Source organism: Porites lutea, chromosome 14, assembly GCF_958299795.1.
Source record: "Porites lutea chromosome 14, jaPorLute2.1, whole genome shotgun sequence".
Classification (NCBI taxonomy): domain Eukaryota; kingdom Metazoa; phylum Cnidaria; class Anthozoa; order Scleractinia; family Poritidae; genus Porites; species Porites lutea.
The window spans coordinates 19,435,365-19,447,933 of NC_133214.1; the positions used below are offsets into that span (position 1 = coordinate 19,435,365).

The 12,569-nt window shown below is 38.0% G+C and overlaps 1 protein-coding gene across 1 annotated transcript; it reads left to right on the forward strand.

Annotated features, from left to right (window-relative positions):
- Positions 1 to 3,924: 3,924 nt before the first annotated feature.
- LOC140925332 (uncharacterized) lies at positions 3,925 to 5,788 on the forward strand. The gene is made up of 2 exons (XM_073375334.1): positions 3,925 to 4,022; positions 4,679 to 5,788. The coding sequence occupies exons 1-2, from the start codon at positions 3,935 to 3,937 to the stop codon at positions 5,446 to 5,448; spliced, it is 858 nt and encodes a 285-aa protein (XP_073231435.1). The 5' UTR covers positions 3,925 to 3,934; the 3' UTR covers positions 5,449 to 5,788.
- The last annotated feature ends 6,781 nt before the right edge of the window (positions 5,789 to 12,569 follow it).

Here is a 12,569-nt window from a genome sequence, read left to right on the forward strand (position 1 = left end):
TAGCTAACCGCAACAAAACGAACTAGAGTACAAATACAGTGAACGACAACCAACTTAGACATGTGTCAATGAACTTTTCAAGGAAATCTTAAATGCGTTTTAAGATTTTTACGTTCAAATGGAAATAGTTTTACTAAAGAGGTGTGATTTTGGAATGTGTGAAGTTTGTCTTGAGGGACATGTCTTTTAAGATGAACGTTCTTGAATATTGCAAATGTAAAAGTGTTTCCATGACAACTTCCTCATTTACTGAGTTTCGTTGTGCTAGGTTGTAACTAAATTATTTCCTATTCAAAAAAGATAACGATTTGTTGATTCAACGGAATGATGTAGAGAATTCTCACAATACAATTTTTCTTGGTAGATGTAACAAAGGACTAATGCACGAATTTCAGTGGTTCAACGGTAACAAAACCGCTTATGCCACGGATCAATGTTCTTTGTTAAGCTTGACTTTAATCTGATAAAAGTCCAAAATGCTTAGTTTTCCTCAAAAGAGGCTTGGTTTCGCTCAATAGAGGCTTAGTTACTCTCAAAAGGGTCTCCGTTTTCCTCAAAAGACGCTCATCCATTCTTAGGAAAGGGTCATTCATCTCCAGAAGTCGAGTGTTTGTGAGCAACGGGTTCGTCATGTTAGCTTGTTGGTCCTTTCCAAAAAATAAATATAAAATATAAATAGCGGGGTTTTATTCGGCCGACATTCACGGTTTCCTTGTCCATCCTTAGAAGAGGCTCGTTCGTCTTCAGAAGATGCTTGTTTGACAGCAAGGGGTTCGCCATGTTGGCTTGTTTGTTCATTTCACTTGGCAGGAAACGACTTAAACTTGATCCAAAATACAAACCGCTGCGTTTTATTCGGCCAAGATTAACGGTGCCAATGTTGTGGTAAGTAAAGGGAGTAATTCTGTTCGAGGACATTGTGTAAAAGGGACAATTTACTTACCGATTACGAAGAACCAGCAGACAACAAGAGCCTGTTGAAAGCACATGGCAATCTTGATTCCAATTGGCTACAATATATCACGTGATGAAATTACGGTGTTACAGACTGATTTCGATATCAATAGTGCAAGCTAGTAACCTAGCCTGCAAAACCCAACCTGCACAAAAACGACACGCAGTGTCTCATCCGATATCCAGTCACCGAGAAGTGGGTTGAAAAACGAGGCACAGCAAAGTTTTTAAGACCGACTTCGAGGTGTCTGGATGTCGGATGAAACACTGAGTGGAGTTTTTAATATAGCTTCTCAAATGAACAATAATTCTTGGAGAAATTCAAAGATAAAGTTGGCAAAATTTTATGATAATTAGTATCCGATATACTACAAACCACCGTCACGGTTGTGATTTCCTTTGTTTTCTCTTCATGAATTATTTATGAGTTTGAGAACTTCTAATCAAATCTTTTTTTATGGTTTACAATCTACTATTGTTTGCAATCCCAGAGGATGCCCGCAAGTCTGAGCCTATAAACCAAGAAACTAAGCTTAAAACTTTACTTTCACATGAGTTTTATACCAGATTTAGGCCGCAACTTTTGGGATATTTTCCCTCAAATCTTCCTCACTTTCAGGGTTTGGATCAAGCCTTCAAAAAAGGTAGTCTTTGAACTACTGTAACTTAAAAATGTTTACATCAAAGATATTTTTATTTAGCCTATGAACTATCGAAGGTTAACTAAAAAAACTGAATCGAACAGTGTTTTTGTGCGGGCATTCGTTTGTTTGCAAAGCGCTTCTAAAAATCCATCAATTTTAGTCTTTCAAACACTCTCTGAGAGGCCGAGACGGAGTCAATTCGCTTTTGGCTCGTAGCAGAGCAAGGATATTTACAGGATCTATTTAGTCTCCTTTTTTTCGATTTACAGGATATTTACAGGATCTTCATAGCGTCTTTCCATTAAGACCTTGAGACTTGAGTAATTTCGTAATAACATAACTACGTGGATTTCCAAGGTAGGAAATATGGGATTCGTTCTTCGAACATGCCAGTCCTAAATTTTAACTTTCCTTAAAAATTTCACCTTTCTGTTTGGGATCTCCTCTTTGAAATAAACACAATTCTTTCATATTATTTTTATTATTTTATTTTTTTTAAATTCAATATTTATCCAGGGGCATCCAATTTAGTAGAGCTAGTTTAAATGGAGCCCTGACACAGCTCATAAACAAAGACATTACCACATTAAAACTAGACAATGAATTTAGTTACAAAGACAACATGTACCGCAGGTGTTACTGTTTAAAGTGGCGCTTTAGCTTGATTTTGAATTCACCGAGGATCTCTACTTGTCTAATGATTCTCGGTAGGGTGTTGTCTGTTCTCTTGTTCGGGAAAGTCAATTCAAGCCATAAAGCTTCAACATCGATCGAACTTATATCTGTTCTTAGCCGTGCAACGAGGTTTGATTTATACTAAATCGCAGTGCCCCCGCCACACTGGTCGTCTTTACGATCTTTCCGGACGAGATTATAACCTTTAACTGTTAGCTCGCCGTCATGAAAAGACCTATTTAGCCAAGTTTAATTAAGACAGAACACGTCGAAAGGATTGTCCCGTAGAAATATCCTAAGTTCGTCAAGGTGTTCAGATAGGCTCCTAATGTTCAGATGACCAATCTTCAAGCCAGGCTTCTGCAAACTTGAGTTTATCCATCCAGGGTTAGGAAAGACGTCACCTGGGAGAAGAATCAATAGTATTGCAGTAGAGCTGTACTGAAAGAGTTTCATTGCCCTAATTGCCTTTAGTCTTGGCTGGAAGCGATCGCTGTTGTTATGGGAGTGAAGTGAACGGTGTTTTATAAACTGATTAGCTTTTTTCAATTGAATGGCTTTTCAAGTTGACACTCCTCGAATAATTTTTTAATTAGGCTGTTAACCCGCAAGAAGGATAGCCTAATCCCTGATTTGAAAACGATGTGGTAATTCTCCTTATATGGGCAGCTTAGTTGACTTTCAAGTAGTCATAAACGATATGTATTTATTTCTGTTTCGGATCTCCCCTTTGAAATAAACACAATTCTTTCAGACCGACCCCTCCCAGTGGAAAACTTGTTCTCGTTCTTGTTGTCCCGCAGAAAGAAATAAGGTTTGAGTTGTATATTATAATGTGATTAGCTTTTTCCCATTGAATGGCTTTTCAAGTTGACACTCCTCGAATGATTTTTTAATTAGGGCTGTTAACCCGCAAGAAGGATAGCCTAATCCCTGATTTGAAAACGATGTGGTAATTCTCCTTATATGGGCAGCTTAGTTGACTTTCAAGTAGTCATAAACGATATGTATTTATTTCTGTTTCGGATCTCCCCTTTGAAATAAACACAATTCTTTCAGATCGACCCCTCCCAGTGGAAAACTTGTTCTCGTTCTTTTTGTCCCGCAGAAAGAAATAAGGTTTGAGTTGTATATTATAATGTGATTAGCTTTTTTCCATTGAATGGCTTTCAAGTTGACACTCCTCGAATGATTTTTTAATTAGGGCTGTTAACCCGCAAGAAGGATAGCCTAATTCCTGATTTGAAAACGATGTGGTAATTCTCCTTATATGGGCAGCTTAGTTGACTTTCAAGTAGTCATAAACGATACGTATTTATTTCTGTTTCGGATCTCCCCTTTGAAATAAACACAATTCTTTCAGACCGACCCCTCCCAGTGGAAAACTTGTTCTCGTTCTTTTTGTCCCGCAGAAAGAAACAAGGTTTGAGTTGTATATTATAATGTGATTAGCTTTTTTCCATTGAATGGCTTTCAAGTTGACACTCCTCGAATGATTTTTTAATTAGGGCTGTTAACCCGCAAGAAGGATAGCCTAATCCCTAATTTGAAAACGATGTGGTAATTCTCCTTATATGGGCAGCTTAGTTGACTTTCAAGTAGTCATAAACGATATGTTTCTAGGTTCTTGGCATTTTTAACCGACTTCCAAGCTTGGCACAATGTTAGGAGCAAACGTTTTCGCTTTCCTGATTGCCGTTGCTGTCCTGGTGGCAACGGTTTTCTTCCCGACTGAAGTCCATGGAAGAAGTAAGTGCTACCCTTTGAAACAAAACTTTTAAACCTTTAACTAAGGAACTTTAACTAACAGCTAAGGAACAACGTAAATATCTTCTATCAATTCTTTTCCAAGCTTGATGAAGCAGACTTCTTCACTTGAGTATCAACGAATTTTTTTGAGATTCGGTATCTTTTCTTTACAGCTAAAATTTATACAACACACCAAATTTGTGTTTGGGTTTGATCATGTCGTAGAACAAAAGACTGTTTACTAAAGACAGTACATGAAAACTTGAGCGGCTCACCGAAAAATATCTGTTCGGTGAAAAAAAGTCATCCCGAAATTTGGAAATTTACTCAATATGCTATACTGACTCAAAGGCCTGCTACATTTCACAAAAGGCGGAAATAATCAACTTACATTTGTTAACTATCAGCAGTTTTCGGAGAGAGCAATCAAACATATCCCCAGTATTTTATCATACTGTGATACGCATGACTGTTTTGGCCTTTTGACCTTTCGAACACTTTCCTCCCCTCCAAACACCTTGGACAAAAATCACTTTCGATAAGCAAAAAGTCGGTGCGTTTATTATGCAGTCATTAAGTTCTTACGTGAAGAGTTCATTGCTAATCTGCTTTATAATTTGTTTTAGACTATTAACTGACTGTATTTTCCCTTTCAGACACAAAACTGCACTTCAAGAAGCCGAGCAAGCGCTTATTGGAGCTTCCTAAAGAAATTTCTTACAGCGGTCCCAAAACATCGGCTGTGCAAAATTCCTTTAGCCAGCGCCTTTTTGATAATGGCAGAAGCGTGGTGATACGAAAGTTAACGAAAGAAAGTGCCTTTATTCAAGGCATGGTTTCAGCGACACTAAACGCAAATTACTACGGCGCATACATGGTTCAAGATATCGCCTACCTTTACACTGCAGTTAATGCATTCAACCGTGCCGCTGAAAAGATGAGAGACCAAGGGCAAAGTGAATTTGAGCAATTTTACAGAAACGAGTCTTCTGTTTGGGAGTCTAAGTACTTGGTGCCGTTGCTAAGAAAGTGGCATCTTAATAATACTCAAGACGTGCAACCTGGCACTGCAGCCCAAAAGTTCATGTCTTTCCTGACTACTGTGAGCGAAAACCATGCTAAATACCTAGCTATAGCGATGCTACCATGCGTGATGCTTTGGCGCTGGATGGCTGATGAGCTATTTCCTTGTGTCCAGGAGAACAGCGCTTATTATAGCTGGTTTAAAGAATACAAGAGCGGCCGTCCGGGCGACAGAAGCCGCCTGGAGAGTTTTGTTGATCAGAAATTCCGTTCACAGGAGGAATATGAAGAAGCCAAAGTTTTTTTCTGTCAAGCAATGTTGAGCGAGTTGAATTTCTTCAGCGAGAGTGGTAAAGACTCACTTTACGGCCTCCCTCCGGATTGCCAACCCCTGATAGGGTAAATAATTGCTCACGAGCTAGAGTAGCTAATATCTTTTCGCCCTTCCTCGGGAATGCTAATTCACGGGCTAATCATTTCAATGTGAACTTTGTTCTAAATTCGGGACTACTCAAGGTATCAATATTGATCATTACATTGAAATTGTGAAATTGGTTTTTTGTTAGTTACATAATCATGATGTGGGCTGCGCATCTAGATCTTTATTTGTCTAAAGCAAAGCTTGCTTATTAGATTCTAAGATATGGAAAGAAATAATTTGTGTGTTAATAAGCGCTTTCTGAGAACTTCATGTAACAAGTTCTTTTCAAAATGGAATAAAATTCTTTGCAAATCTCGCCACGTGAAAACATGGTGTTTTGTTTTGCTTTTTTCTGTTGTATGATTTCCCGCGCACCAAACGAAAGTCTAATGGTAACCATTTACGGTGACTCATAATGTTTTATACTTTCCTGTCTTAATTTGGCTCTTTATCACAGCTGCACAACAATATGGAACAGCAACTTTCACTACAAATTTGTATAGGTTTTACCAAACAGCAAATGAGATCAGTCTCCGTTAACAACAACAACAACAACAACAACAACAAATTTTATTGAAAATTGGAAAATAACTAATTACATTACTTTCCCACCCGCAAATAGCTTATGAACTAATCGAGGCGGGGGGAGCTGAACACAATTTACAAACAAGAGATTTATATATAGATGGACTAAATAACAGTGAAGACACTACAATACAGTAAATAGAATTTAAACTAACATAAAACAAGGCATGTACATAACGATTACGAAGAGAGGCTAACCTAAAGTATTAAATAACTTAATAAGACGGGAGACTTCGACTTGCTTAGGAATTCAAGGCTGTGAGATTTTTCTTTAGCAGAAGGGGCGGCACTGCTGCTTTGTTGTTGAAATAAGTCTTTTAGTCTTGAAATTTCCTCCGTTAACGTTGAAACTTTAGATTTGAGATCGTTATTTTCTCTCTTTAGGTTGGCAATAGACTCAGGCATAATGTGACACACGAAACAAGATAACAAAACAAATAGAAAAAAGCAGAAGGAACACTTAAACATCAGAAATTTACGAAATGTTACGCGGAGCACTTAAACACACGGCCGTCCATCTTAACCACATCACGTGGTCCCTTCCCCTCCCCCGTTAAGGTCAAACGTCTCCTTTTCTTGAACCTTTCAGGCCAATAGAATTTTGAAGCGTGATTGAGACGGCTCGTTTTTGCTGCTTCGGTGCTCCCAGGCATTGATAGGCTAAATAATTGCGCGGAATTCGAAGCCATGACCTCTGCGATGCCGGTGCATTGCTCTACCACCTGAGTTATTGAAACCACTCAGTTGGTTAGCCACTCATTTGTGTCCTAGTGGATGACGCGTATATTTAGAGAAGTACTTACAGTTGCTATATACAGTCAGTATATACCAGAAAAAAATTCTCTATTTACTTGATCAGGGGCCACATGGAATCGTTGGGTAATGGTAACGTTTATTTTGTTCGCGCCCCCAAGTAAGAGATGGTTAGGATAACGTAAAACAGAAAATCCCCGAAGGGACCTCTTTGATAGATTTTGTGACATTTATTGTACAGTCATTTTTCGATACTCTTTTGTGTTACGTGATGTATAGCAGCTGTTTTGAAATTACCAAAATAGAGTAAGCGCAGATGAAGTTATAAGGTGCGTATAACTGTGTATATATAAACACTTTTTTTTTTCATAAACAATATTTATTGCAATATTTGCCCTAAGAGCCTAAAGGGCTCATCTAGAGAGCTTACGCTGTTTACATTCAATATTCTAAAAATACAAATGCACGTCAAGATCGAACACACACACATAATATATAGATTTAGCCAGGGCTAAAAGCGAAGCCTCCCTTTCTATACTTATGGTATACATGAACTCTAAGCCAGAAAAAAAGAAATCTTCACATCCCTAAGAGCTTCGGCATCAGACACCTTTAGAGAGAGGGGCTACATGATTAAGAAAAAATATTCCACAAACAAACCTGAATTGAAAAAATTGTTAAAAAAAAAAATTGTTGTAGGTCTCTTAAGTAGCAGCAATTTACAGGTTACGATTTCTAGGATCGGTGTTTCTGTGTTTAAGGGAAGACCTAAAAGAAAAATCAGGCCGACTTAAGGACTTTTGTCTTCCCGTAAGCCCATTACATTTTCTCTTCTTTTCTTTTTTCTTTTAAACGGGCCCGGACGAACAGTTATGTGTAGCCTTTACATTTATACCTCACAATATCTGAAAGAAAATTTTACCGTAAGGTGTATAATATTTTCTCTGAGGACAGACATAGGAAAGCAAACGATAACCTTTTTCGCTACTAATAACAATAATCCAATCTTTCACTACAAATATAAACGTTAATACAGCAACTTACAACTTTTTTTTATTTAAAAAAAAAGGACAAACTCGGGCTCGAAAAGCCGGCGAGTCTGTCCGTTTTAGAATAGAGGAGAACTCTTTCATTTTTTACATACGCTCACTTTTTCAGTGATAATAATCCGTAAACAAACAACTGAAAACAAACGAAAACGTAAAATTCAAGCGGTATTCAGCAGCTGTATTCAGGGCACAAGTTATGGAAAAAGAGCAGCATACTGCACACTGCAAAACTACAGAAATCCTTGAATTCTACACACTGCAAAATTCTTGAGTGGCAAGTGATGAATGAGAAACCGAATAGCAATTCAATGCGGAACACGTACAAAAACAACACTTCATTTTAATTCAAGAAAGGGCCCGTCTGAATGTTTCTAAAAATCTCACGATCTGTAGTCTCATGGTCGTTTTTTGAGCTAATGTTATGAATGAACAATGACAGATAAATAACTTAGTTTCTTGAAAATTTTTATTCAAAAACCCATACGTTAATCGTAAAACGTAATTCGCGTAAGACAAGTTAAATCGTTGCGTTCACGCAAGTTAAATCGGTCGAGCACATGGTAAAAAAATCAATTTCAAATGCACATTTTGTGGTTTTTCTTTCACGCCGATGTCAAAATGTAGAAAACATCCATGAAACCTTTATAAATACAAAAATTCATTTTTAAAAACGAACTTTTCTTTGATCATAGAGTACGGAATATACCTTAAGTGTCTTCAGAAACCTCGCTGCCTTGGTTGGTTCAAAACAAGCCAAGCGCCCCGATCCGCCGTGTAGAAAACAAGGTTGAATTCCTCGAAAGACAATTTTATAGCGAAAAGCTTTCGTTTGGTCACAAAAAAGAAACTGAGCATTCTTTTGAACTTTCTCTTTCCATTTGTATCTTTTATTGGCGTATTTTCAATCTTGAAATGCAAAACTTTAGTCTTGAAAACCACCACATCATGATCGCGCGCCAGCCATTTTGTTGATGGACGACATTTACAAAGGTGTCAAATCCGTTTCTTCCCCCACCCCCTAAATGGTTGACATGACCATTGGGCGTTTGTGGGGGAGTGGGGTATGGGTGATTTTACTGATTTAGTTTGTATTGGAAGAATTCTTTCCCAAACCTCTCTGGAGTTAGAAATTTTTTTCCCGACATATAACGGTATAAGATTTTTTTTTTTCAGTATTGTACGTCATGAGCGATATTTTTTTCAGCGCAGGATATTTTTCTCCCAGGAATTTATTTGCAAGCAATCATCCATAACCCCCGCAAAAGTCAAATGGTCGGCCCCTAAAATCCACAAATTAAAACATTTGGTCAGTTAACAGATTCTGATTTGTCAATCATTTCTAAAGGCTTTTGAAACAATAGGAGACAAAACTCTCTAGGGGAGAGGGGAGGAATTCGTTTCTACGTACTCCTACCCGGAAAGTCCGTACGGACGGACGTACGCTGACGTCATAACCAAAATTTCTCGGTTGGATAGTTTACCAAATTATGTTAGTTATGGTGCTCCGCTCGCGCGCGCAACGAGCTCCGCTAAAAAAGGGAAAGAATAAAAAGAACAAAATAATATATATATATATATATTTCTGTCTGGATTTGATTAAAGGTACCTCCAGAAATTTCAAGTGCGTTTTAAAAATTTGACCCTTGAGGTCAATAAAAAGCAGTTGAAAGTCGCTAGTTAGGGCTTAAAAGGGACGAATTAATCGCTGGCAACACACGAAAAGTTGCCCTTGGCAAAAGCCACAGATTTGTAAGGAAATGAACAACATTTAAAAGCACAGAAATAATGACCTTTCAGTCTCTTAAACTATGAGGCTCATAACGAGATGCCCGACTAAAACAGACCTAGAATCCACCTTTCTTGACCCCACAATCGGTTGTCCAAGACAAAATCACTTCAACTAAACACTTACAAAGCGTTTTCATGCTTGTACACTATATTCTTATAACACAAGCGCCACGACATACCTGAAATCTGTCTGTTAACAACTTCAGGAAATCACACAATTAACCACGTTCGCGGCGCTGATAAAACTATCCACAACCAACCAGGCACAATGTTTCCAGACTTAATACGGGCGAAATATCATCAAATAACTCTCTCTCAATAACTCTCGCTTTCTCCACATAAATCATCACATGTAAACTTTGCTGACACAGTCGATTTATTCAAGATCCCGGATGTAGACGAGCCGTTTTGAAAGGGACACATGGACGCCGGCCTTCAAAACAATTTTTTACTAAGTCTCAGGCCTGGTCAGAAATCAGCATCAATTTTGCTCTCGCCGAATACTTTTGACTCCTAAAAGCTACTTTTTGAGACCAGAGACTCGTCACCGCCCACATGAAAGCTCGCAATATGATTCCTTTCCGTCTCAAGCCCGAGATCAGTCTTTCACCCGTTTAGCCAAAATGAGACGAAATACGGTTAACATATTGGACGACGGCAGACTTTGCCAATCGTGAGACTTGTTCCTTCATAAGGATTAATGATGCCTTCCGGAAAACTTTGCTGCAGGCGGCCAAAAAAAAACCTAGCAAATTAACCGACCACGGAAAACAACTTCTACCGCGCGCTGATTTCAAATGTAATAGTGTTTTATGACAAGGAGAGAATTATCGGAAATGATAGGTAGGGGAGAGCTGCGGCGGGGGGGGGGGGGGGGGGTGAAGAAGATGTAAACAGCATATTAAACACATGTTTTTTGATCTACGGCAGCTTTGAAGGGGATTTTTGTACTGAAAAGATCATTTTTTTTTTTAAAGAAAAAACAGAATAGTCAAGTACTGAACAAGCCTCAAATGAGACTGTTACTAAAAATTTCTGGAGGTACCTTTTATCAAATCCAGGCAGAAAATTCTGCTCTTTTACAGAGAATCGACTCTAAACCCCTAACAGACCGTATTTACGTCTTTGAATATAGCACTTTGGTTACCAAAACATAAGAACACCAGTTGGTTTAATAGGTCGATATGTAAGATCTGAAGTAAAGATAGCCAGCTACTTCGAGGTCTCTGGTGGCATTTCATGAGTTCAAAAGTTATAATAATTTGGATTTGTGTAATACATGTTCAATAATTATTAACATGTATTGGATTTGTGTAATACATGTTCAATAATTATTGAACATGTATTACACAAATCCAAATTCTTATGACTTTTGAACTTATGAAATGCCACCAGAGACCTCGAAGTAGCTGGCTATCTTTACTTCAGATCTTACATATCGACCTTTTGGCTTATACTAGCTTGTTTTCTATGTTTGCAGGTCTAGCAATTTTCTTTATATTGACTTGAAAGACACGTGAATTTGACTTGAATTTTGCTTATCAAAAATTTTACTCTTTATTCAACCAACTGGTGTTCTTATGTTTTGGTAACGAAAGTGCTATATCCAAAGACGTAAATACGGTCTGTTAGGGGTTTAGAGTCGATTCTCTGGAAAAGAGCTGATAAGCAATGATGTGTATACTGCTTCAATATTCACTGCAGCAGATAGGTGGCCATTAGAGAAAGTGGATGAGTATTCATTGGTGCAGTTAGCTGGTCATTTGGGAAATTACCACATATTAATTAACCCCAACAGATAAGCAATGATTTGTGTACTGCTTCAATATTCACTGCAGCAGATAGGTGGCCATTAGAGAAAGTGGATGAGTATTCATTGGTGCAGTTAGCTGGTCATTTGGGAAATTACCAAGTATTAATTCACCCTAACAGATAAGCAATGATTTGTGTACTGCTTCAATATTCACTGCAGCAGATAGCTGGCTAGAGCGGTTTTCACTTGACTGTCGTAAAACCAAAACCAAAGTAAATACACTAGCCAACCAAAGGGCGTAGTAAAACCAAAACCAAAACCAAAACCAATCCCTTTCGACAGTCAAGTGAAAACCGCTCTATTAGAGAAAGCTGTTGAGTACATTCATATTGGTGCAGTTACCTTGTCATTAGGAAATTACCACACATTATTCACTGTAACTGGATAAGTAATGATTTGTGTACCACTTGAATACTTACTGCAACAGATAGCTGGCCAGTGGAAAAAGTGGTTGAGTGTTCATTGGGGCAGTTACCTAGTCATTTGGGAAATTACCACATATTAATTTTCTGTCTGATTTTAGAAAAGGGCACCTTTCTCAGAGTCCCAACTATTGGCTAGAGTAGCTATCTAACATTCCGTTATACAGTGGTGGTCATGCACGCAAGCATTGAAGTCATTGCATGCTGTTAGTTTATTGTTTTTCTGCTCCGGCCCATATAAGCTGTTAGGACAAGGGCCTCGGATACAGGGGTGAGGGGAATAGGAGGAGAAGGGGTGTGGCTCATTAGCCAATTTCTGCCATACTTGAAAGAAGCTTGGCCACTCTAAGGCCTCTTTGGTAATTTAGAAGTTAAGTCAATATTGGAACCACAGAAAAGACATACATTTGTTACAGACCCTCTTCTGTTGTAGGGTACCTTTTTCCAAAATCAGACAGATACATATATATATATATATATATATATATATATATATATATATATATATAACCAAAAAAGTGGAAAGAAATTCTCATCTACTATAAAGTGCTCAATAGCAGAGCTAGAGCTATGAATAATGATATTCTGTATTTCAAATTTCTGTGATTGTAACCGTTATTTCTGGCAGTTGCCTGATCATTGCTTCCCAAGAAGCATGAAACTCAGAGTTGCAGTAAATGTTCAAATAACCTA

Bases quoted from the DNA above. Each gene is read 5' to 3' on its own strand.
- LOC140925332 (XM_073375334.1), top strand. From the start codon at position 3,935: ATGTTAGGAGCAAACGTTTTCGCTTTCCTGATTGCCGTTGCTGTCCTG. The intron at 4,023-4,678 runs GTAAGTGCTACC...TTTCCCTTTCAG, and splicing joins GACTGAAGTCCATGGAAGAA to ACACAAAACTGCACTTCAAG.